Consider the following 23,358-nt stretch of genomic DNA (forward strand, 5'->3'; position numbering starts at 1 on the left):
AACTCTCAGCATATAACCAGTCCACCATACGTGCACTTTGCACTTTGTTGCAGACGTTGAAGAAGTTTGAGGAATCAGAATAATCTGATTTTTGTGACGAATACTTCAGTCGCTGTGGTAGATATGAAGGCAACATAGATGAGCTTGTAGCCTCCTTATGGTCGACAAGGACTGCCTCCTCCTCGTTGTCACCTTTGTTGGTACCTTCGTTGGTGTTGGTGCATAAAGTTTCAGAGGTTCACGGAGGGCGTTTCGAGCTCTCGAAGGCCTCATTCGCTTAGATGGATCGCTTGAAGCTTGCCATTTAATGTAGGATTTAATTTTTGCGGTTTGCATCTATATGTAGTATTGTCCTTCAACTCTGAATTGCGTCGAAACACGAAACACGTCAGGATTTTCGTCGTAGCGAAGTATCAAACGACCACCACCAAAGAAAGTGATTGGAAGGCATACAAATTATATGACCGATCCGACATGAGATGTCGTCCAGCACCTCCTATCATAAGAATATGCCTATCTTCTTGATGACAATTCAAGATTGAGACTGTGTTAATTTCGAGTCCTGGAGAAATCGGAAGGCTGATTTTCACGTTTCTCACTATTGCCCCTGGCAGCTACTTTGGTGATATTGTAATCAAGTACGCTTGTTCGTTTAAGTACTTGGTACTATCGCAAAGGAATGAATCTTGTATGGACGCAAATTGAAGTCGCGTGTGGGAGAGAATGTAAGTATGATAAAACGGAATTTGTTTCAAAGTTTTTTGCATAACTCGATTACATTAATTGTACACCTATCGATAGAGACCATGGACCAAAATATCTTGAATTTACTAGGCTTGAGAGGAAATCAACAAGTATATGTTGCAGTCGTGGAGGTGTGTCTGGTTGTGCATCACAAAGGTGGTTCTGCTGCGTCTTCAGTACGAGCCAGTAGATTATTAGAAGTCCATCCAAGCATTCCCCAAAATGCAACACGAATAGAGGGTCGCGTAATGTATATCAAGGTTGCTATCAAACGAGAGTTTCATTGACACGAAATAGCAAACACGGTGTTAGCAGTTGACGACATACCAACGGCTGCTGGCTGTAGGAAAATTGTTGTGGCACCAAAGATCTCGTATTGAGGGGGCACTTGAGTGCCAGTCCACAGCTCGAAGAGCGCTCTAATATTTGTGGGTATCCAAGCCGACAACACACATATGTTCAGGGTCAAAAGTCTTGAAACAATGGATCTCTGGTCTGCCGCTTCTCCCGATCTGCTGATTACGGTTGGACGTCTTGTATGGCTCGGTTGGATGCTGGCACTTTTGCTACTTTTCTGGCCAAAGTGCGCCAGTTCCCGTCCTTTGGCGTAGATACGACAAGTGATTTGGTAGTAGAATACGGCAATAGACATCTGTATGCGTTATTTAAGACAGTCAGTGACTGATACCGGTAAGTGCAGAAACACAAAATTCCTTACAAGAACAGAACTCATCAACACTAGCTCCATCATCGTAACCAAAAGGTCGACAGGGTGACGCGATGCCCAATCATTCATACAATACCCAGGCGGATTTCCTACGAAACGAATTGTCATTAAAGGTTGGACTTGATCCAACATGCAAACTCACGTAAAATCATGTGTGAGCCGCCTGCCAGGTCGACCAATATAATTGCATGGCTTAGAATCCATGCGCCAGCACAAGCTGCCAAAACTTGAGGAGTCGTCATCTTTTTTGAATGGCAAATCAACCAGTAGACATCTAGCGCCATCAATGCTTGAGTGACGACAGCGGTGAGGAGAGGTCCTGCGATCATCACTCCGTCTATATCACAAAACCACTGGTATGGAACGTAGTGGCCGTAGATCAACATGTATAGGAACTTTGCTATTTGGAAGTAGCAAAATGTTGCAAATGCAAGGAGAACGTTCAACACGAAGACATTGCTGGCACTTCTCAACGATTTGTCAAAGGCGAATACTGCAAGCAGTCCTTATAAGAGATAGAACATGTGGTTGGCCAATAAGAAAAGTGAGACCCAAAAGAGAGGAAGGAATGGCTGAATACAGCTGAACTGACCTTGGGTCGTGAGCAGGCCTAGAGCGGAAAGGGTGCTATAGATGATTGCAGCACTCCATTCAAAAACAGAAAAGGGGGCACCCAAATTTGGGTCCATGCTTTCGTGGTGAGAAAATCAATCTCGTCCGTTTGGCAAGCAGAGTACATTCCGTACCCGAAGGTGGATTCAACAGCCGGGAAAAGGACGAGGAAAGGTTAGAAACCTTGTGGATCCGACGAGGGGGCGCAGTAAATTTTCAGGGTTGAATCATACGGCGTGTGGTTGAGTAAAAGGTCGATAGTGTCCACCATGGCGTCTATTAGTCTAATAAGAGTTTTTGGTCATCAACTTGAAGACCATCTCTCAAGCGCTGGTTACGGTAGTAACTCCTTCTTTGACTGAATATGTTGCTTTGCCAACTGCCAATGGTTTCATTCGGTTCAACCTGCAGTTCAGTGCACCTGAAATCTTGACGAATAGTTGACAATGAGGTTGAAATGTGTCGGCTACCAATGGATGATATCTTCGCGGAAAAATTTCGTTTACGTTACGAGGAAGCCCTCGTAAACCTGCCTCCTGCGGCAGGTAGCATCGCTTAGTTCCAGCGATTCATTACTAGAAATATTTGTTGCTCGATTTTGTTTTTGTTACTGGTAATGTACTCCAAACGTCGATGTCAAATGGAAGTCTTTCGTTCACCATGAGAGTCAAGGTCATGCGAAGATGATTTTTTGATTTAATAGCATTTCCTCGAAGCACTTCGAGAACCTGAGTACCTGCGATGAGTTTCACAATAGACATGAACTACAATGTCAAGCGAACACAAGTCAATGAGAGTTCATGGGAACTACAAGACTTCAATGAATCCATAGTCTCTTACATCAGGAAGGTCGCGAAATCCCGTCATCCTGTGATATAATTACCTCGGCATAGCCAAGTCCTCCATACGTGAAGAAGTTGTCCAATATTTCGAAACCTTGAATGTTTCCTCAGTAACCCGGTACCCTCCTCATTCTCGCTGGAATCGGGAGAAGAAAGAGAGTGACCAGAGGCACCTACCACTTTTGAAGACGGTTTGATTGTCTTCTCGTTAAAGGAGGTCTGAAGTCGCTGACATCGGTCGACGGTAACGTTCGTTCTAATATGGCATACCAATAAGGCCATGGACTTGGATAGAACTGGCGACAATTCAGATCAGTTCGTGCTCTCGTTCTGCTCGACAATGACTGTCTCTCCCTCATCACCTTCGTAAATGCATGAAACTTGTTCGTGCTTCGCTGAGGGCGCTTGACCTCCCAAAGGCTCCGTGCTCTTGGTTGCAGAGCTCCATGCGTTCATGAAATGTGTCTTTTGAGTTTTGCGGTGTGGTACTATAAGTAGTATTGACCTCCAACTTCGAATCACTTATGTCCCGGTTTATCATGCGGTTTGGATTAAAACCATAGCGTGAAGCATGTATGACGAGAAGACGGGTTGAAAACTATGTTGAAAGCCTTGAGGATATTGATTTCACTCGTTCACGGTTCTCATGCGACGATGCTCACTTCCTTCCACCAAATCTAGCAAGATTTTGGGACCTCATCCAGATTCACACAGCACGAAAGGAGTTCCAAGTAGGGTCTATATATAGAAACGTCAAAATGGCTGCCAACTGCATCTTTTGCAAAATCATCAAAGGAGCTATCCCTTCACACAAGGTGCTGGAAACCGAATTGACATACGCATTCTTGGATATCAGCCCGTTATCGGTAAGTGGCCAGCGTAATTAGCGTCGCATTTCGAGTTGAGCTTGACCTGCTTACTGATCTTCTTAATCCTCTTCAGACTGGTCACGTAGGTTTGCATTCTTCAACATCAGAAACATCATGTAGCACGACCTAACAGCTAACTCCGTTTTTTTAGGTTGTAAGTAAACTCTCTCTGAAACATCGAAAGTGATGTTTTCCAATCCAGTTTCGCTCACTATCTACCCCATTCACGCCGACCAAAGCTCGTCATCCCAAAGGGTACGTATTTGAAGCGGCGTGCGCAACGTACTCCTTTCTCATCAACCCCTTTATCTTTAGCTCATGCTCAATTCTTCCATCAAGTTCCCGACGAGAACTTGGCAGACTTGCTACCTGTCGCCAAGAAGGTTGCTCTCGCCATCGGCGCAAAAGATTACAATTTGTTGCAGGTACGTGTCCACACTTTTCTGATTTACACCTAAGTTAACACTCACACACTCCATCAGAACAACGGACGTCTAGCACACCAGGCTGTTGATCACGTCCATTTTCACATCATCCCAAAACCAAACGAAACAGAAGGCTTGGGAATTGAGTGGCCAATGTTGAAGCCCACCCAAGAACAATTGCTTGCGACCAAGAACTCCATTGTTGAGAAACTCTAAAACGATCTTAACGTACGAAGTCTCAATGTCCCGAAATTTCACGCAAATTGATCCATTCAGAATTCCTCTCCCATTTAGAGTAAGAATGTAAAATCACACAAAGAATCTTTATATTAAATCGACAAAATATACACAATGTGCTCATTGAACGACATATGAGGTTACAGCAATAGGAAAGGGAGTTCTGGGTCAAAAACACCAAATGCATGTTGTGTCAATGCTCGACACATATTACCGGATATCATGATGAAGAATGGGAACAAGCTTCCAGATCCCAGGAATGCTAGAGTGATTAGGGGAAATGCAACAAAACGTCAGTCACATAGTCAGAGCGTCACGCGAACTACCTATTGCTTTTACCTGATAGAGCTTCCATGTTTGAGAGAAAAACGAACAGTTCTGCCAACCACACATATTCTATTCCGTGATAGTCCCAAATCACCATAAGAAGAGGCAACAGTTTGCCGAATGAGGAGACTATGACACTCAAGCATATGGTGTCGTACCTAGTTGAATGGCTTGGTCTTAGATTTGGCATGTACAACCATAGCTTCCAGAAAAAAAGGTACCTCTGAGACACCCAAGTCCACCCTTTAGATAGCACTGTCCCAAACAGAACTCCAACAAGAAGCGACAGAAAACCTATAACCAAGTGTTACTAAACCACATAATTCATCGCTACTGCAATTGGATGCTGTCACCTAGGGCACTCATACTCAAAATGTACAGGTATTGCGACAGCAATGGCCAATCGTGATGTGGGAATTGTCCAAGTCCATAGGTTTGTTCCAACTTGAACCACTTCAGATCTAAATGAGCAACGAGAAGTTTGACACTAAGTGCTCCAGATGAACTGAAGAAAGGTCATCCAACGCTTACAAACATCAAACAAGACAAACAACACAGCTAGCCTTGGTAATGTTGACTATGGAAGTTGACGCGTCAGCCATAGAGATTCAATGGGGCTCCGAAGATGGATCAAAGTGAATTCACGCGTTTTGTATAAGTGTACCTTGAGCTTTTGGTCTCCGGTTTCAAGGACATTGTAGATCAAATGTCGGTAAACTTGCGGTTTGAGCAACACCATATCGATGAATAAGATGACGCCGTCATATTCCAAGTACTTGTCCGTGAAGTGTGAGCAGCGATCCTAGTTGGAGAAGGATGATGAGTCAAGCTCTAGGTGTGAGCAAAATCACAAACCGTGCAACGAGCTAGACTTACGCAGCGAGTCAAGATGATGTTTCCTTTACTGTATTCCGTGTATAATGAAGCACATGGTGTACCGCATTCGACACAAACGAGCGTCATCTTGTCGACATTTCTCTAGATCGTGATGAAGGTTTGGAAGATTGCTTGATCTAGTTTCGCACAAAAGAAAAGTAGCTGACGCGCCTAGAGCATTCTTATAAGGCTCAGCTATGTACTTGAGTACTTGACTAGCTTTGAACGGAAATCACGTCAATGGCAGCAACACACTGAGCTTGAACATCGTGTCAGCCAATACTAAGGGGTACACGACGTGTCTGATATGATTTATAGCATTTTCAGGCACTAGTTCGAAAATATTTTGACTTACTTTTTCGACTTTGGAGTTCTCTATCCGTTCAAAGAGTACGCGTCATTTGCACTTAAACAATACAGAGACAGAAGGCATCACAACCACCAAGACGTATTGAATCGATTGCATTTAGCGTCATATTATTCGCATCCACAGAAATGGTCGCCCTTACTTCTGCTGGTATGATAATAATCTTGAATGTTGGATGGACGTCAAAACTTGTCTCGTTTATGTGCATGTTTGCATGCACGTTCGGCATCTATACAGTGTATTAAAATCCAATCATAATTATTACATCTAGCGGGTGTCATCTCACTCCTCGACGAACGGGAAGCACAGTTGAAGGTCTATGCTCTGCAGACATTGAATTCCATTGTCGACCAATTCTGGGCTGAAATATCCGATGCCGTTTCAAAAATGTAAATTTTTATGGCTTGTCATTGGATTCTTTTCATAATGGATGACTCTCTCCTCTCACTTCAAACGATGGACACGTACTAACCACTCGACTGCTTATCGTGATGTAGTGAAATACTGTATGAGGATGAAAAGTTTGGGCAAAGGAGACTGGCTGCTCTAGTGGCTTCCAAGGCAAGGCCAAAAAAGTGGATGTGCGATATAAAAGATGACGCTCATCACGTACACAACATATTTTCTAGGTATATTATCATTTAGGAGAGTACAACGAATCATTATCCTTTGCACTCAAGGCCGGAGAGCTTTTTGATCCTGCTGCCAAGAGCGAATATGTAGAAACAATCATATGTAAGTTCTGGGTCAAGCAACGTTTGCCAGAAATGTCTGCAGACTACTCTACCTTTTTGTGGTCGTCAATCACTGTCTTGCCTCTAATATTTTATTGAGGTTCAAATCTCCTCTTGTGCATCGGAGCTGATTCTTCTCCTTTTTTTCTCATAGCTAAATGTATCGACAAGTACATAGCAGACCGTACCAACCAACACGAACACCCAACAGCTGGAGTCAAAGTCGACAAGGATTTAGAAGATGTTGTAGAACGTATGTTTAGGAGGTGTTATGATGATAAGGAGTACAAGCAGGTATAGATTTTATACATCCTTCGCAATATTCGTTCAACAATGGGTCATTTACGTTGTTTTGCTCATGCCAGGCCATTGGTATCGCTATTGAATCCAGGAGATTAGATGTCATTGAAAAGGCCTGCTTGCTGGATCCCACCCAAACCAGAGATTTATTGCTATATGTGTTGGAATCGAGCATGACATTGGTTGTGCATATGATCTTCCGTAACGAGGTAGGGTAGTCTACCCTTGGAATGAAATGACGTGTCCTCACTCTCATTGCTTCCTGTAGATATTACGATTACTAGTCAAATTGTACAAGACACTTCCAGAACCCGACTACTTTTCCATGATGCAATGTTTGGTTCACTTGGATGACTATGAATCCGCCGCTGAGTTACTCAAAACACTTGTGAAGGTTGATGAAGTGAGCGAACTTCCATTGCGGAAATTCAGCAGTTGCGCCCTTCCGGTTTATTTGTCTGACCTGTATCTTGTATCTTTTAGAAACATATTCTCATTGCCTTCCAAATCGCATTCGATCTCGAAAATAATGCCACTCAATACATGTTGCAAAAAGTATCTGGTGCTCTACCAGGAGCTACGTCAGCTCCATCGGCAACTGCTATGGATGTTGATTCTGCTCCTGGAAAGGTGATTGCGGAATTGATCCCTATTTTTTTGCAATAATGAATGCTATATCCTGATCCTCCTCGTCTCTGTGAATAGGGACCAGCTGATCCACATCAAGCCACATTCGACAAGATTCGAGAGATATTGACTGGACAATTGGCCATCAAACTCAATTTGGAGTTCCTCACACGCAACAACCATACCGATTTGGCAATCCTCAAAGCAACCAAGGTTGGATTTGTGCATTTCCTCAATCATTTTTTCCAGCGTCTGACTCGTTCGAGAACATTAGAATGCTCTTGAATCTCGAAACTCTGTCTATCATTCAGCCATCACTTTTGCTAATGCATTCAGCAATTGTGGAACAACCAGTGACGAGTTTTTGAGACAGAATCTGGAATGGCTCTCACGTGCTTCAAATTGGACGAAATTTAGTGCCACTGCAGGATTGGGTGTTATTCACAAGGTGTGTGCCTGCTTCTGAGGGTTGTCCAGCTTTTTTTGACCCATCATATACTTGTACAGGGACAAATTACTCATGGCAAGGCCATTCTTGGTCCATATCTGCCACAAGATGGTGTGAGTGGATCTGCATACTCTGAAGGAGGTGCATTATTCGCATTGGGTCTGATACATGCCAACCATGGTTCTGGCATCATCGAATATCTCACAAATGCCCTCAAGAATACACAAGCTGAAGTTATTCAGCATGGAGCCTGTTTGGGATTGGGTGTTGCTAGCATGGGATCTGATAGTGAGGGTATGAACCAATTTGTCGGTGTTCTGCAAAAACTTTTTTTGCGCAATGACATTCTTTCGCAAACATGCTCATACATATTCTTCTAGACATTTTCGATGATTTGAAGAATGTCTTGTTTAGTGAGTCCGCTGTAGCTGGAGAAGCTGCTGGCATAGCCATGGGTCTAGTCATGCTAGGAACAGGCTCCGACAAGGCATTAAATGATATGCTCCCATATGCCCATGAAACTCAGCACGAAAAGATTATTCGAGGTCTCGCATTAGGCATGGCCTTGATTGCATACGGTCGAGAAGAACAAGCCGACGTATTGATTGAACAGTTGGTCTCTGACAAGGACCCCATCCTACGTTATGGTGGTATTTATGCCATCTCAATGGCATATGCAGGAACAGGCAATAATAAAGCTATACGTAAACTGTTGCATGTCGCTGTATCTGATGTCAATGATGATGTGAGACGAGCTGCAGTTATGGGTCTTGGATTTGTCTTGTTTAGACAAGCTTCGCAAGTGCCCAAACTCGTGCAACTCTTGTCAGAGAGTTACAACCCTCATGTTCGTTATGGAGCTACCATGGCTCTTGGTATTGCATGTGCAGCTACTGGCATGACTGTGAGTCGCATAAGTTACGTTTTTATTCTCCTGTTTTTGCTCACCTTCTTTGCATTTCATGGTATCCTTCCTTAGGAAGCATTGGAATTACTCGATCCAATGCTCAAAGACCCTGTCGATTTCGTTCGACAAGGTGCTCTCATAGCTAATGCCATGATCCTCATTCAACACAACGATAGTATGTCACCTCGAGTCGCTTCAGTCAGAAAAATGTATGAAAAGATTGTATCGGATAAGCATGAGGAACAAATGGCCAAGTTTGGTGCTACTATTGGTCAAGGTATTCTAGATGCTGGTGGTCGAAATGTGACTCTATCGCTTGCAAGTCGAAATGGATATTTGAACAGAAGCGCTATTGTTGGAATGGCCTTGTTTACGCAATTCTGGTATTGGTATCCATTGACTCACTTTTTGAGTTTGGCTTTCACTCCTACTGCTGTTATTGCTCTCAACAATAATCTCGATGTAGGTGTCATCCAGAGTTGTTGGTTTCTTTTTGTGTATAGGAAACTCAACTTCACTTTGCAGGTACCCAAACTTGAAGTAACATCGAATGCCAAACCATCCATGTTTGCCTATCCTCCCGCTTTGAAGCCACCGACAGTAGAAAAGATTGAAAAGGTGGAAACTGCCATCTTGTCAACTACACAAAAGGCCAAGGCTCGAGCACGTAAAGCTGAAAAGGAGAAGGGAGATGCTATGGACACAGATGAAAAGAAGGAGGATGGCAAGAAGGATGTTGACATGAAGGATGTTGATGATAAGAAAGAAGGAGATGAAAAGGTTAATGATCTTTGGTGCGGTATGCAAACAAGCCCTTTTTACTCAAGCTTTAGTTTTTTTACCAGGCTGATGATAAAAAAGATGAGAAGAAGAAGCGCAAGAAGGAAGAGTCGTTTGAGATTCTGCAAAATATGGCACGTGTATTACCCCAACAGCTCAAGTATCTGAATTTCAAGGAAGATTCTCGATATGTACCAGTCAAGTCGGTGAGTATCGAATCTATGTCGATTTATGATTTTTTTCTTGCTTATAAACTCGAGTCGTTTAGACTATTACTGGTGGTATTGTCATTGTTGAAGATCGACGACCAACAGAGCCAGAAGAACTTGTATCTCTTGCAGCTCCAGTGGCCGCTGCTCCAGCAACTACCGCAGCTACTGCTGCTGTTTTGAATGCTCCAGATACGGCAAATGAGCCTGCCCCTCCAGGTAATCAAAGGAACAGTTTGTACTTTTTTTGTCATGACTAACATTGCAGTCTCAACGCTACTTAGAACCCTTTGAATATCGCGAGGACTGAGTTTAATCGGCGATTGTAGCAACCCCTTATGCTTTGTATAGAACGTAAAAAAACAAAATATAAATTTGGCGTCCATGAAAATTTGGCGATTTGTACATGTTACTTGTTGATATGATGAATATGTATTGTTGCTGTTTATTTACAAGACTGTTCTTTTCTAATCAGTGGAATCAGTGACAAGCCAGGGCGTTCTTGGTCCCCATTAACGGACCTTTCTGATATACATAAAAGCCAGCTGACGAGCCAGCTACAATCGAGAGGAAGAGAAACGCATTCATGCTCATCGTGATTAACATTATCAAGAATCCAACAGTGACTTCTATACCATGTAATCCTGCTCGAATGAGCTGATAGTATTGTTCGCTGTTTTAATGTTTTAAGTCAAGAGAAAAAATTATCAATAATCTCTGGAGTATCTTCACTGTACCGCAACAAAGCGTTTACCTTTTCTTTGCTGGTCTTGACTTGAGATCATCTTCCATATCAATACCACCCATTAAACTGTTTCGCTCCTTTTGAATCATTTCGACTAGAACTCGATCGTAGTTGCTTCGATGGTGTCTGAATGCTTCGAACCTAGATAGAGCAAAAAAATTAGTTAGCAAGGCATGTATTATCTTCAACACAGTCGAACGTGTGAGGTTTCTCACCCGTAACAGAATCCAGACACGCAAAGACAAGCAATAAAGAGTCCTGATGGTGCTATCCGTATGGCATGAACGTTAGCAGTATATCATAGCAGAAAATGTAGCTGACCGTCACGTACTTGAAGTCCGGAAAAAGTCAAACACAATGACAGTTTCTAGATAGGAGGAAATGAGACAAATCTGGTATCGATTCATGGAAATAGTTCAGAATACCATAATTCCAATTTATCGTCATCGACATTGAATGTGAAGCGGAGGTCGTCTTTGTTGGACTATGTTCACCATGATGAGTATGATCCATTGAGATAAGGGCAGGCCAGACGAAGTAAAATGGACACGATATCTTCAATTGATGAAGCGATAGCCAAGTTGAATGTCTTTATCCAGAAACAAATTCAGCCAATTGGTGAAAATGGGATTTCAGATTCAAGAGAATTGTTGACTTCCCTAAGTCAAATCAAACGATTAATTGAGGATTTTCAGAATGCTGATGTATCTGTATGTACTCAAAACACGTGCTTATATTTGCGTGATGTCAAATTTGGGTGGAAATACGTCAACATCAATTTGACTGAAGTTGAATTTTGCTAGTGCGCTAGTACGAAACCAGACCTTGAACGACTTCGGCAGGAAAGAGATGATCTACGTGCTGTAAGAAGAATTGCAATTTTTCGGGTGGTGCCTTTGCAGTGTTGTAGCCGTGTTGACAGGCTTCAATCAAATCGATTTATTTAGAAGCTTGCATCTCGTGAGCGAGATATCAAGTACATGCATGAGACCATGATGTCTGTGAGGATGCAGCTACATCAAGTCAATTCAAGTCAGGAAGTAGACAAATCTGCCATAGTTGTCAGTCGGTGAACCAACTTCAACCTTCGTCTTGGACGAGTCAACCATTTACATTGTATACATACGCTCTTGAATTTGCATTATATTTAATCAGGCACCAGCAAAGATTTTTTGATGTTCAAAGTGCCTGTTTGCCGAGGGCTCACTGTGTGTTGGATGATAGTGTTTGGTTGGACCGCTCTTTCACCCTTACATTGTTGATTTCGCTTTATCAAACGCGTGGAATCACACTTATTTACCATGAAAAAGCTTACAGCTCTTGCCTGTCAAAAATTTGTCGACTACAATTAGCGACCGTCAGTTTTTCCTCTCGTAACATCGTCCACAACACACCCCACACAGAAATATCAAATCAAAAGTAAAGATAGCGCAATGATGCTCTACTTACCACTCGTGCTAGCTCTATTGGCTCCATTGACAACAACAGCTCTACCAAAGTCGAACCAAGTGACATTCTGGGTCGTTGGAGGTGCACCATCAGCTTTTGACAAGGATGCTCCTCATTCTCGAGATCAAGATGAAAAGACTATTGCTCAAACAATTGCTGACGATGAACAATTCAGTCAATTGGTGTGTACTGCATGGAACATTGATTTCGTATTTGAAATTTTTTGAAAAATTCTTTGCGTACAGCCTATTGACCTTATCGTTTTTTTATCTTTAGCATGACTTGCTCAAATCTACTAAAGGGTTGAAGGACGATCTCTCAAACCCTGATCGCAAATATACTCTCTTTGCACCAACCAACGAAGTACGCCCCAAGGACGTTGATGTCCTTTAAGTTTGCAGAGACCTCAAAACGAATTTAAGAGTGGTATCGAACCATGGCTGGAATAGTTCATAAGGGGTGTCTGTACGATTCATGTCCAAGTTGATCGCTAACAACGACATGTGAACCTTATCATAGGCCTTCCAAAGCTTCAACCTCTCAAAGGATTTCAAGAAGAAGGAATTCATTTCCTACCACATTACTGGTGACTCTGTCTTGAAGATCCAAGATTTGAGAGATGGTCAAATCTTTGCTACTCAACTCAAGGAAAAGAACCTGAAGAATGAACGTCAAATCCTTCGTATTACCAAGCGGGACAATGAAATCTATGTCAATATGATGGTAAACATTTGTCTTATCCGATTGTCTGTTACCTGTAGTCGCCTTGACAACAACTCAAAGTGACACGGTTTCTGCGACCCAAATCTGTCGCCTCGTTTCTTGACAAGGGCTCAACACTAACGACCATTTTGAACGATTTTCGTGCTAGGCTCACATCATATCTGAAACCGCAGCTTCCAATGGAAACATTTTGGTCATTGACAGAGGTATCTTAGTAATATTTGAACGTTTCAACTTTGCTACGACCTAAACCCACTGTTGATGTAGTATTGATGCCACCTAAAGACATCATGGAGGCTGTCATCTCTCTTCCCCAAGTCTTCTCTACTCTAGCAACTGCTATCTTCCGCACAGAACTACAGAAGGAATTAGAAGAGTCAAAAGCTATCACTGTCTTTGCTCCAGATAATCGAGCTTGGGAAGAAGGTGGGTGCCATTTCAACGCTTGTCGTAAAGTCGTTTCCTTGTTGGCTTTGAATGACTGTGAAAGGCTAACCGTCCTCACGTCAAATCTGACAGGCCTTGAATTTGAAGACGTTTACTACCTCTTTTCAAAGGAAGGCAAGAGTGACTTGAAAAAACTCTTGAAATACCATGTGAGAGCCTCCTTGCTTCTTTTGCGCTGGGCTCAGTGGAAGTATTTTGCAGCTGACGTATCTTCTCCTGAATGTGATAGGTCGTCCCTTCATTGGAGTACTCCCCAAAGTTCAGATCTGAAGGCAAAGTCGACCTCAAGACTTTGAATGGAAAACACTCTATCTCGATCCAAGCTACTCAAGGTAGTCAAAACTGTCAACCTGGCCAAGACTGCTATGGCCACCCCCGCTGCAGCCCAGGACAAGTATGCCATGGCGAAAAAGATAAAGCTGACTTCACAAACTACCTTCTCAGCCTGGCTGGCATCTTTGATGGTGATAATGGACAATTCTCTGTCTCCACTAGCTCGTATTAACATGGTATTTATAGGTGATGACGGCAGTATTGATAATCCAGAAAACTGGGACTACGATGTCAATGAAGGAATGGCTAAGATCAAGTTCGCCGATGGACCAGCTGGTGAGTTTTTGGACAAATTCAAGGCACTGGTGGCAAGGATGACTGACAAAATCTGATGTATTTTAGAAAATGGCGTCGTGCACGTCATAAACAAGGTTCTCATTCCCACAAACGTACAACTCCCTTCCAAGAAGGTGCCTTCAGGATAAAATTCAAATACACATTGTACTTTCGCAAAAAGCAAAAGCAATATATCATTCATTCTGTTCTCTTGGTCTTTTTGTGAAAGGGGGAGCGAGTTAGTGTTCGTTCTCGGCTTCTTCGATATACGAGGGAGAAATGAAGATGCAAAGGTTGGCAGACGTCAATGTCCGAATTAAGCTTGAAGAAGGTGAAATTGGAAGAATTGTGTAGGCTGGACTGACAGGAATATCGCTCGTCAGGAGTTATTTGATTTTGCGTCCGTTGTGATGCTGCGACTGTTTAGACCTTTATTCAGAAGTCTCTAGGCATTTACGCAAGAGAACGATTGACAAGACCCGGAAAATGCAGAGAATCGAAGCGTATCCTTGGGTCTCTTTGCAGGACACAACCGATTCATACATAAAATCCCCGACCCCCGAATAACGCATCGCTTTTCCAACACATTGGACATAACAAGAAGGCAGCAATGAATCGGCGAATGTCGTTAGTGAAAAAGGTAGATCCAGGCACTGAGCCAATTGCTGGATCTGTTCATATTATAATAGGGACCTCTGTTGATACCTTGGGAGAGAGTTTAGAACAGGGAAATAGAATAGACAGCCAAGATGAGATAGATACTTCATCTCTATTCGACAGTGCTGAAAAACGAGCAGCGATCGCTCAATTCCACTCGAATCTATTGGCTGGAAGGCCGATCTCTGAGCCTGCATCGGTATATTGCTATCGCATCCAACATTTTGGTTTTGCAAAGCGATCTAACAGATTTGTTGATTTAGAATCTGGCACGATGGAGCTCAACGAGAGCACTACGTTTCGAGCATGTGACCCAGCACATTATGGCCAAAACCAGTCCGCCATATGGTGTCATTGCAAAAATGGATATGCTGAATCTGATTATAGAGTCTATAGAGGCTGCGAATACTGGAGAACCAAACGAAAACGCTGATGATGCTGTATGGAATGGATACGCTATAGCCGTACTGGGTAGATCTAATTTTGGTGCCATAGACGATGAAATGCCCGAACTACGTCAATCTGCTCTAGACTTTTTTCAAGCAGAAGTGCTACGCCACATACAAAAGATCGACACTGTAGAAGATGCCGAATCGGTATTCCTGACCATACCCTCATACACAATGGCATCAAAAGTACTCAACCACGTTGGTCCAGCATTGCTCAAAATTATCGACAAGAAACGTGGAAGCCGAGATATCGCCATCATCCAATCCTTCCTCTTTCTCGCCCTTCTACAACCAATCGAAGAAGACGTGTCACTGATAGAGGAACTCCTGTCGTTCGAGATGGACGTGATTAACACCGTCGATGGTGAAACAGCAGCTACAGCTCTCGAGATTGCTGCACATGCTGGTCGAGCTGGATGTGCTAGAGTTATACTAGATTGCTTTGGCTCCAAGATCAACGCTGAAGGATTCGTGACAGCTGCTATTCCGATATGTTCTCGTGGAATGGATTTCATTCTTGCAGCTATGGAACTTGCCATCATGGACAAGGTGGTTGCCTTACACGATGCCGCTGAAGAAAGGGACGATCTGCCACGAGTGTTTATTGGAGCTGCTGATTCTAATGATCAGCCTGACGATGTAGTGGCCAGTACTGAAGGAAATGCTGCTAGTCAAGTGGCTGAACTCAAGGAATACCTGAACTTTGTGTCACTTTCATCCTACGTTTTGCTGTATTTAGCAGCTTGTGGTGGTCATAGTAAAGTCTCCACCGTTTCGGAGCTCCTTGATTTTCATAACGATCCCTGTGGCCCTTTCCTGGAAGGCTTAATAACACCCGCAAAACACGAAATCTTTGTCAAGGAATTATTCGAACGTTGCTGCTCATTAAACCACGCTGGAATAGTCGAAGTCCTTCTGGAAGCTCAATGGTGTTCGGACTTTAAAGGTCCACTTCTTGAAGCTGTTAAAAGTGGTCATCAGGTATGTGTGGACTAAAGGCTAAAGTCAAGCCAGTCGGTCGTAGAGTATATTGACAGATTTTCGTTCTGATAGGTCATGGTCCACACATTGTTAGAATCTATGTTGGATCCAGATCTCAGTCTAATGAGCTCCCCTACGTCTGGTGGACCAGGAGCAATACCAAAACTGTTTCGTCAAAACTGCGATTCTTTGCAAGTTCTTCCGTTAATCGCTGAAAGGTATCCAGAGATTCGCTTTCTTAGCATGCTACGAGTTGGTGGTCTTATTTTTTCGTTTCTAGATTTCCGGAGGAAGCTAGATGGTTTCTAAATGAAGTATCATGTGTACCCGTTCCCGGTTGCGTACCACGTGATAAGCTACACGATGCAGAGATTCGACGACATCCAGTACGTGGATTGAAACTAGGCACCACGTCGTTATACGGTGCCACTCAAAAAACACGATCGAAAGCCATGTGGGGAAAGCTGGATTTCGAAGGACCACTAACACAGTCGAGTGCAAAAGGAGAACTCCAAGAAACAGAATCAGTCATTTGTATGGCTCCAGCTGCTATGCTTACAATGGACGGTATTCATGAGGCAACACATCCCTTGGCTCGATTACTGCGACAACCAACATCACCGCTGATACGACTTTTGGAATGTGGTGACGAAGATATTATATTGCAACCCGTCATTCGTGCCCTCATGGAATACCATTGGTTGAGATGTAACTTCTGGAGACGCTTCTCAGTGCAATTCTTGATTTGGATTCTCTTTGTCGCCAGTGCTACAAGCACCTTCATCCTTATTCAGCAACGAGCCACCGCGCTATCTCGATTTTACGCTGGACTATCTTCCGATATTCCTCCATCTTATGCAATGTTACCACTTGCGTGCATCAGTGTTGGCTTTGCATTCTTCTTTTTGCTGCAAGAGGCCAGAGAGCTCATTGATAATCCTGCAGACTACGTCACCTCACACACTAATCTGGTGGATAACGGAATTCACATGGCTGTGATTGTGTGTTCCATTCGTGGGGCGTTCCTCGATTTGTATGTTCCTCCGATCATTATGAGTTTGGTCTTGGTTATGTGTGCCTTAAGAAGTATATTGGATTTGAGGATATTACCCAGTATAGGACCTCTGGTGCGTCCCTCCGTATTTGCTGCTCTTCCTTTTTCGCTAACCCTGTTATTTGTCCAGGTTCGACTTTGGGTCATCGCTGCCATTCACATCGTTCCTATCTTCATTCCATATCTGATAATGGCAACATCGTTTTTGGGTGGTTTCTATCTGGTTGAGAACGCAGCAGCAGCGCTGTCAAATACTGGAGTGTCACCACATTTTGAAAACTTGGGTGTCTCGGTCCAGAGTATTTTGTCTATGATTACTGGAGACTACTCTGTAGTGGACAATGTCTCAGATGCACAAATCTTTACTCTGAGGATTCTCTTTCATTTGGTGTTTTTGATTTTCTTGGTAAGATGATTGTACGCTGTGTACATATACTCCTGTATTTCTTCTTACTAAACACTCTGCGCCTAGGCTAATATCATCATTGCGCTGATGACCACCAACATCTACCAACAAGATCACAAAAATACAACCGGAAAATGGTTATGCGAAGGTAAATTTCCCTAAATGAGTAATATCCATGTATCAACATGCTGACAAATTCAACTTTTGAACATAGTTGCTGGCTTAATGGCCGAATTGGAGTTATATTGGCCCTTCCCAAATCGATATAATTTGGTTGACAGTCTGACGTTGAAAAGCGCTGAGCTCAAGCCTAAGCCGCTCCATTCTCGATACCGTGGTTCCGCAATCTCAGACAGATCGCTTGGTGGTGTCGAAGAATCCGTTGATATCTCTGCAGACCTGAAATCCAAGAGTGTGATATTATATTCGTGGCCATTGAGTGCAGTGCAAAAGACCAGATGGTATACAGTTCCAGGTACTGGAACAGAAGCGCAAGAAACCCAACCGCGAGCACGAAGGAGGAGCTCAGTTCTTGCCAGAGCCAATAAACGCAGCAAGACTAACAAAGACATTGACGATGATACAGCTGATGGCAGAAACCGCTGGTGGACACCTGCATTTGCTACTTCTGATGTTGACTCTCCATCCGAACAGCCACAAATTGAAAGCCAACAACCCGAGTCACCAGAAATCTTGACCCTACCATTTATGAATGCCCTGTTACCAACAGCCAGATCTCACAACGCATTGAATGATCTTGCATCAAAACTAGCACAACCCCTCGATGCTGCCAAAGTCACCATCAATGGACCTTCCGAGATAAGTGACGACGACAGCCACGGTCTAGGTGAGGTCTCAGAAGCCCTTGTCAAGTTAAACAACGCTGCTGCATCAAATGCCAAGCCCAACAAGATTTCAGCTTGGGACTCTACAGAATTGATTCGAGTTGCCGAGAGACGGCTTTCTCGTATAAATCCAGTCGAAGAGACAGCCAATCTTGGTAATTCCAATTCGCTAGACGGAGATGGTGGTAATAAAGGATTCAATGCAGCAGCTGCCAGAACTTCCCGTCGAGCGTCAGTGGTTGGATCTATTCGAGGAATGGCTGGTGGGAAGAGTTTATCTGCTTCTGTAGACCGACTTACCGATCACGGATTCCTATCAGAGCCACCAGGATTATCGCCCGTCATGTCTGGTGTTGGATTCAACGACGATTCCAAAGCTTTAGAGGAGCTCATCAAGGCCGAATCGAGATCGCAACGGGAACGAATGAAAAAGATGGAAGAAGACCACCAAAAAGCCATGACTACGTCCATGCAAGTAATTGGACAGCTAAGAGATGATATTCGTAAGCTTACAGAAGTGCTTCTCCTACCACCCGCATCTGTAAAACCACCGCTATCTCCCAACGCCGAGTCATCTAAAACCAGCAGTAGCGCTGATAGTTTCCCAGGTCCAAGAATTGTGACTTCTTTGGAGGCATCTATTGGATCGTTGCTAACTAGAAGGCTTGGATCGTCCAACAAAGTACGACCAGAGTAAAAACAAGATGAAGTGTGTATATACAAAGTATAAAGTGCTGTTACTTTTGAATATAATGAGAAATCTGCTCCCATAAACGAGTTTGTAATTTGTAAGCGGTAGTGACGCACGCGTCTGGCACGTAATCTGAGTTCCCTGTACTTTACCTAGCCTCTAGCATTTAATGTGCATTCAGTCGTCGCGAACACACTACAAGAAAAGGACTTTACTTACCATGCTTCTATCCAAAATTTTCACCATCTATGCAACGATTGCATTCGAAACCGTTGCTTGGATTCTCGAATTGACATGGTCTCTAATAAATCCAATCTGGAAATACTTGCAAATAGAGCAACGGGCCAGGACTCTAGCTCTCAAACTGCTGAAACTGGGGCCAATACCTCGACATGTGGCATTTGTAATGGATGGTAAATGTTTTCTCGATCTAATCCAAACATCTCGTCGCTATTTAGCCTTGCACATTTCAGTTCAAGGATTTTGTGAGCAGCATCAGAGTTAGTTGCATTCTGGTGAATATGAAAAAGTGAAGCCGAAAACGCCCTATAAGCTTGTTTACGTGTTTTTGTCAAGCGCTTCAACCACTTTTATTCCCTGTTTAGGAAACAGGCGATACGCTAAAGACAAGAAGAAGACAACTGGCGAAGGTCATCGAGAAGGATTTGGGAGATTGCAAGAAGTACGTGTGGAAGTGTGGTTCCGCGAAAAACACGTGTTGGCAATCAATCTCACATTTTTTCGTTCAAGACATTGGATTGGTGTCTGCAACTAGGAGTTTCGACTGTCACGGTATATGCATTCTCAGTAGAAAATTTTAGACGGTCGCAAGAGGAAGTCAATACCCTCATGTCGCTTGCAATTGAAAAGTTTGAAGAGTTTGCTACCAAGAGGTATTATTTGGTATTTCCACTCTTTTTTTTGTCACTCAGAGTCCATGCTTAATTCACGTTCTTTTCATCTAGTGATCTGATTGCCAAACACGGTATACGTGTCCGTGTCATTGGCGAGACGCACATGCTACCAGAGAAATTACAGGAAGCTGCTGCAAGAGCTACGCAGATTACTCGTCAAAACTCAAAGTATATATCCCTTTTTCGCTTCCTTGTTTTGTCTCGCTTACTCACTCTTTCCTACTAACGTAGCGCCACTCTAAATATCTGCTTCCCATACACATCACGTCACGAAATCACTTCTGCAGTCCGTCGTCTAGTCGAGGCGGTAGAAGATGGACGTATCGCTCCAACTGATATCACTGCAGAAATGATTGAGAGGTGTTTGGGGACTGGTGACGATGAGGAATTGGATTTGTTGGTTAGGACTAGTGGTGAAATCCGGTTGAGTGATTTCTTGTTGTGGCAGGTCAGTTTCGAGCGAAACACAACTCGTCCGGTTTTTTTTGTCCTGAAATCTTCCCTTGACATTGTCTTTTTTTTCTAGTGCTCTACATCATGCCACATACATTTCGCAGCCAAGTTTTGGCCGGAATTCACTTTTTGGGATATGTTTCTTCCCATTCTTGCATACCAAGTTCGATACAAGGACATTGTGGTTGGTTCATGCACCCAATTGTCCAGTTCTTTTTAGCCAACCTGTTTATTCTATCTTAGGAAGCTCGCACACGCAGGCGTGACGAGTTGAATTATGTCTTCCCACCTGGTCCTCTAAACTTTGACCATGTCGCTTTGGCTGCAGAAGAGCCTACCATACAGCGTCAGAACCACTATAAGGTGGCTCAAGTCTTGGCTGAAATCAGTGCAGATCATCCGATGAGTTAAGTTAATTGTGTATATATGTAGAGGACTTTTTTGGGTTACGCATATACCATCATACCTTTCAAACGTTACAATTCTCTTTTGTTTGTTCCCACCTCGATGCAAAGACTGATGTTTGCTCAGACCCCATTTTTCTTAAACCTTGCATTGCAGCTTTGCAGCTAAAAAAACGACACGTTCTCCGATTTGATGATGCTCTCCTCAAATCCATTCGAGCCCTCTCGTTCGCATTCAACACGTCACCAACTATGCAGAGATGCTTCTATTTTCATGAGTTAACTAGCTACAAATAATAATATCAACATCTCTAAACTATGCAAACCTTTGTTTTTTTCTGATTTTTCTCCTTTGACGAATATATATATATAAACCTCACTCCTTACAATCCTTCCTTCCCCTCACAACCTTATAATGCATTCAAGAGATGACTCGAGCATCAATCATAGCAGACATTCGAATCTTGATGTCTTCACCATCCTGTTTCTCAACACTGGCACTCTCAACTACATAATCTTCATCAGGTGGTAGTTCAAACTTGTCACGAATACGTCCACCATCTTCTTCTCCTTCTTCTGCATCTTCATATGCTTCTCCATTATCTTCATCATCATCACCACCCAATTGATATTCATCATCAACTGATTCATTATGTTTGCCTTTAGGTGATTGGACGGCATCATCGACCTTTTGTGATTGTGGTGGATGAACGGGACGTAAGGTCAATAATGAGCTGAATGCATCAAAGTTGATGACACGAGCTTCGCGATAATCTGATATAGTCGGAGTATACCCGACGAGTTGAAGGACTCTGTAGGCAATCACGTCTCCTGCAGTTGGAATTCCAAGTGTGGGATAGTCAAGATAGTTTTTCTCGTCTTCTGCTGGCAGAGTGATAATTGGAGATGTTACGATGGGAGTAGTGGTAGCCATAGCAGTACTTGCGGTGGTAATCGATGCGGTGTTGGTGGTGGTGGCGGTATTTTCATTACTGGTGCTACTATTTGCACTATCATCCTTGGCAGGTTCACTACTTTTCTTTTTCTTCGTTTTGTCAACATAACCATTGGCAAAGAGAGGATTTCGATATGTAGAGCTACTATTGGTTGGCATTCGAGGTTTGGCTGTGGCTGTAGCTTTACTGGTTTTACTATCCTTTTTGGCAACTCGAGTAGCGGTGGCTGGTGGTGGCATGAATATCCGTGGGATTGGTGATGGTTTACCGAATATATCAGGTTTGCTCTTGTCAACTGCTTTATTGGGCTGAGCATGTGGATTGGCTACTCGCTCCCACATTTGCAAAACCTGAGTTTCAAGCTCTTCTACCGTGATTTTCGGAGCAGAGTCTCCTCCTGTTTTGGCTCGTCGTTCCCTCCAGTCTTCCATCAGGTTCTTCCATGAAGCAGGATTGACTGGTGCTTCATCAGGGTTTGCTGCTATTTCATCATCTTCGTCGTTATTATTATCATCTGGTTCCCTGGCAGCAAACTCTGCTTGTAAACGTGACAATATATCTGCTTCGTCTTCTGATCCATCATCTACTGCATATTCAGCTTGCACTCGTTCGAGGAAGGCTCTTTCTCTCTCCTCCTTATCATGATCGTCTAATTCATCATCGTCGACATCATTGGTTTGTATATCAACACGTTGAGCATCAATAATTTCATCAACGATGGCATCATGTGGATCAAAGTCGACAGGAGTGCCATCCATATCGTTGTTGTCCTGCTTCTTTAGAGCATTTCGATTCTTTCTAGCTCTGCGACGAGTACGTTTACGTTTCTTGGGCGATGGTTCAGCAGAGCTTCCTTCACCATCTTCATCAGCGTCAATAGGTTGAAGGCGTTTACCATTTCCGTTTACAGATGCCGGAGTAGGTTTTATTGATGCAGTTGCTTTATTGACTGATGGTGGTGTAGATTTACCAGCAGCAGCAGCTTTGCCAGATCGTGGCGTGGGATTCATTGCCGCATGAGGAGCTGCTATTGGAGTACCTGGTCGATGACGAGGAGAGTCATATGGCATACCATCATACAGATCTGCTTTTGTGAAGAATATTTTTGGTAGAGCCTTAACAAGAAACATGAATGTTAGTGAATGATGGAAAATGAGCGACGGCAGAAAACGACAAAACCAAGCCAAGCACATTCAAAATACTCACTGATACTTGTGATTGTGTCTCAGTGTCAACCTCCATATTATTCGCGTCTCCACCATTATCGTATGTATCTTCACGAATATCATCATTGGCAACACCTCCAAACCTAATATGACTTGGCGGTTTGGCCAACATTTCTGGCAAAGTCTTTCGTTTTGCTCCAGCAAGACTCAAAGGCGGTTGACCAGACATTTGATTATTGACAAGCTGTTTCTTCTTTATAGGTTTGCTACGAACCGTGACGGGTATAGGTGGAGCATAGTCATCATCAGGTGGCGATGTCTTGTCCACTGGCGTAGCATCATATACAAGTGGGACTGGTGGACCAGCTGGTAGTGTAG

General features: G+C 43.3%; 8 protein-coding genes across 8 annotated transcripts; 5 read left to right on the forward strand and 3 right to left on the reverse strand.

The window, feature by feature from the left end:
- Window positions 1-3,683: 3,683 nt before the first annotated feature.
- SmJEL517_g01505 (uncharacterized protein) lies at window positions 3,684-4,435 on the forward strand (the record flags this gene model as incomplete). Its single annotated transcript, XM_031167433.1, has 5 exons — window positions 3,684-3,791; window positions 3,868-3,876; window positions 4,034-4,049; window positions 4,110-4,219; window positions 4,277-4,435. The coding sequence occupies 5 exons, from the start codon at window positions 3,684-3,686 to the stop codon at window positions 4,433-4,435; spliced, it is 402 nt and encodes a 133-aa protein (XP_031026526.1).
- A 161-nt stretch (window positions 4,436-4,596) lies between these two features.
- Window positions 4,597-4,811, reverse strand: SmJEL517_g01506 (uncharacterized protein; the record flags this gene model as incomplete). Its single annotated transcript, XM_031167434.1, has 2 exons — window positions 4,597-4,718; window positions 4,796-4,811. The coding sequence occupies 2 exons, from the start codon at window positions 4,809-4,811 to the stop codon at window positions 4,597-4,599; spliced, it is 138 nt and encodes a 45-aa protein (XP_031026529.1).
- Window positions 4,812-5,113: 302 nt separating this feature from the next.
- Window positions 5,114-5,746, reverse strand: SmJEL517_g01507 (uncharacterized protein; the record flags this gene model as incomplete). Its single annotated transcript, XM_031167435.1, has 4 exons — window positions 5,114-5,244; window positions 5,315-5,360; window positions 5,448-5,585; window positions 5,660-5,746. 4 exons carry the CDS (start codon window positions 5,744-5,746, stop codon window positions 5,114-5,116), a joined length of 402 nt encoding a protein of 133 aa, XP_031026528.1.
- A 408-nt stretch (window positions 5,747-6,154) lies between these two features.
- Window positions 6,155-10,341, forward strand: SmJEL517_g01508 (uncharacterized protein; the record flags this gene model as incomplete). The annotated part of the gene is made up of 17 exons (XM_031167436.1): window positions 6,155-6,176; window positions 6,298-6,415; window positions 6,524-6,575; window positions 6,656-6,761; window positions 6,915-7,054; window positions 7,126-7,269; window positions 7,329-7,463; window positions 7,544-7,690; window positions 7,766-7,900; window positions 7,962-8,135; window positions 8,195-8,429; window positions 8,516-9,039; window positions 9,115-9,504; window positions 9,568-9,822; window positions 9,888-10,028; window positions 10,091-10,250; window positions 10,316-10,341. 17 exons carry the CDS (start codon window positions 6,155-6,157, stop codon window positions 10,339-10,341), a joined length of 2,904 nt encoding a protein of 967 aa, XP_031026521.1.
- A 139-nt stretch (window positions 10,342-10,480) lies between these two features.
- On the reverse strand, window positions 10,481-11,289 carry SmJEL517_g01509 (uncharacterized protein; the record flags this gene model as incomplete). The annotated part of the gene is made up of 6 exons (XM_031167437.1): window positions 10,481-10,488; window positions 10,553-10,704; window positions 10,786-10,917; window positions 10,992-11,043; window positions 11,108-11,143; window positions 11,202-11,289. 6 exons carry the CDS (start codon window positions 11,287-11,289, stop codon window positions 10,481-10,483), a joined length of 468 nt encoding a protein of 155 aa, XP_031026520.1.
- A 923-nt stretch (window positions 11,290-12,212) lies between these two features.
- On the forward strand, window positions 12,213-14,153 carry SmJEL517_g01510 (uncharacterized protein; the record flags this gene model as incomplete). Its single annotated transcript, XM_031167438.1, has 9 exons — window positions 12,213-12,407; window positions 12,502-12,588; window positions 12,745-12,948; window positions 13,097-13,154; window positions 13,216-13,374; window positions 13,468-13,544; window positions 13,625-13,727; window positions 13,840-14,004; window positions 14,071-14,153. The coding sequence occupies 9 exons, from the start codon at window positions 12,213-12,215 to the stop codon at window positions 14,151-14,153; spliced, it is 1,131 nt and encodes a 376-aa protein (XP_031026654.1).
- A 461-nt stretch (window positions 14,154-14,614) lies between these two features.
- Window positions 14,615-19,093, forward strand: SmJEL517_g01511 (uncharacterized protein; the record flags this gene model as incomplete). The annotated part of the gene is made up of 7 exons (XM_031167439.1): window positions 14,615-14,860; window positions 14,925-16,091; window positions 16,164-16,309; window positions 16,372-17,218; window positions 17,276-17,551; window positions 17,618-17,699; window positions 17,766-19,093. The coding sequence occupies 7 exons, from the start codon at window positions 14,615-14,617 to the stop codon at window positions 19,091-19,093; spliced, it is 4,092 nt and encodes a 1,363-aa protein (XP_031026655.1).
- Window positions 19,094-19,307: 214 nt separating this feature from the next.
- SmJEL517_g01512 (uncharacterized protein) lies at window positions 19,308-20,865 on the forward strand (the record flags this gene model as incomplete). The annotated part of the gene is made up of 7 exons (XM_031167440.1): window positions 19,308-19,500; window positions 19,693-19,769; window positions 19,838-19,980; window positions 20,053-20,169; window positions 20,233-20,449; window positions 20,528-20,638; window positions 20,698-20,865. 7 exons carry the CDS (start codon window positions 19,308-19,310, stop codon window positions 20,863-20,865), a joined length of 1,026 nt encoding a protein of 341 aa, XP_031026652.1.
- Window positions 20,866-23,358: the final 2,493 nt, after the last annotated feature.

The sequence above is a fragment of the Synchytrium microbalum genome (assembly GCF_006535985.1).
Source record: "Synchytrium microbalum strain JEL517 chromosome Unknown SmJEL517_scf0005, whole genome shotgun sequence".
NCBI classification, from domain to species: Eukaryota; Fungi; Chytridiomycota; class Chytridiomycetes; order Synchytriales; family Synchytriaceae; genus Synchytrium; species Synchytrium microbalum.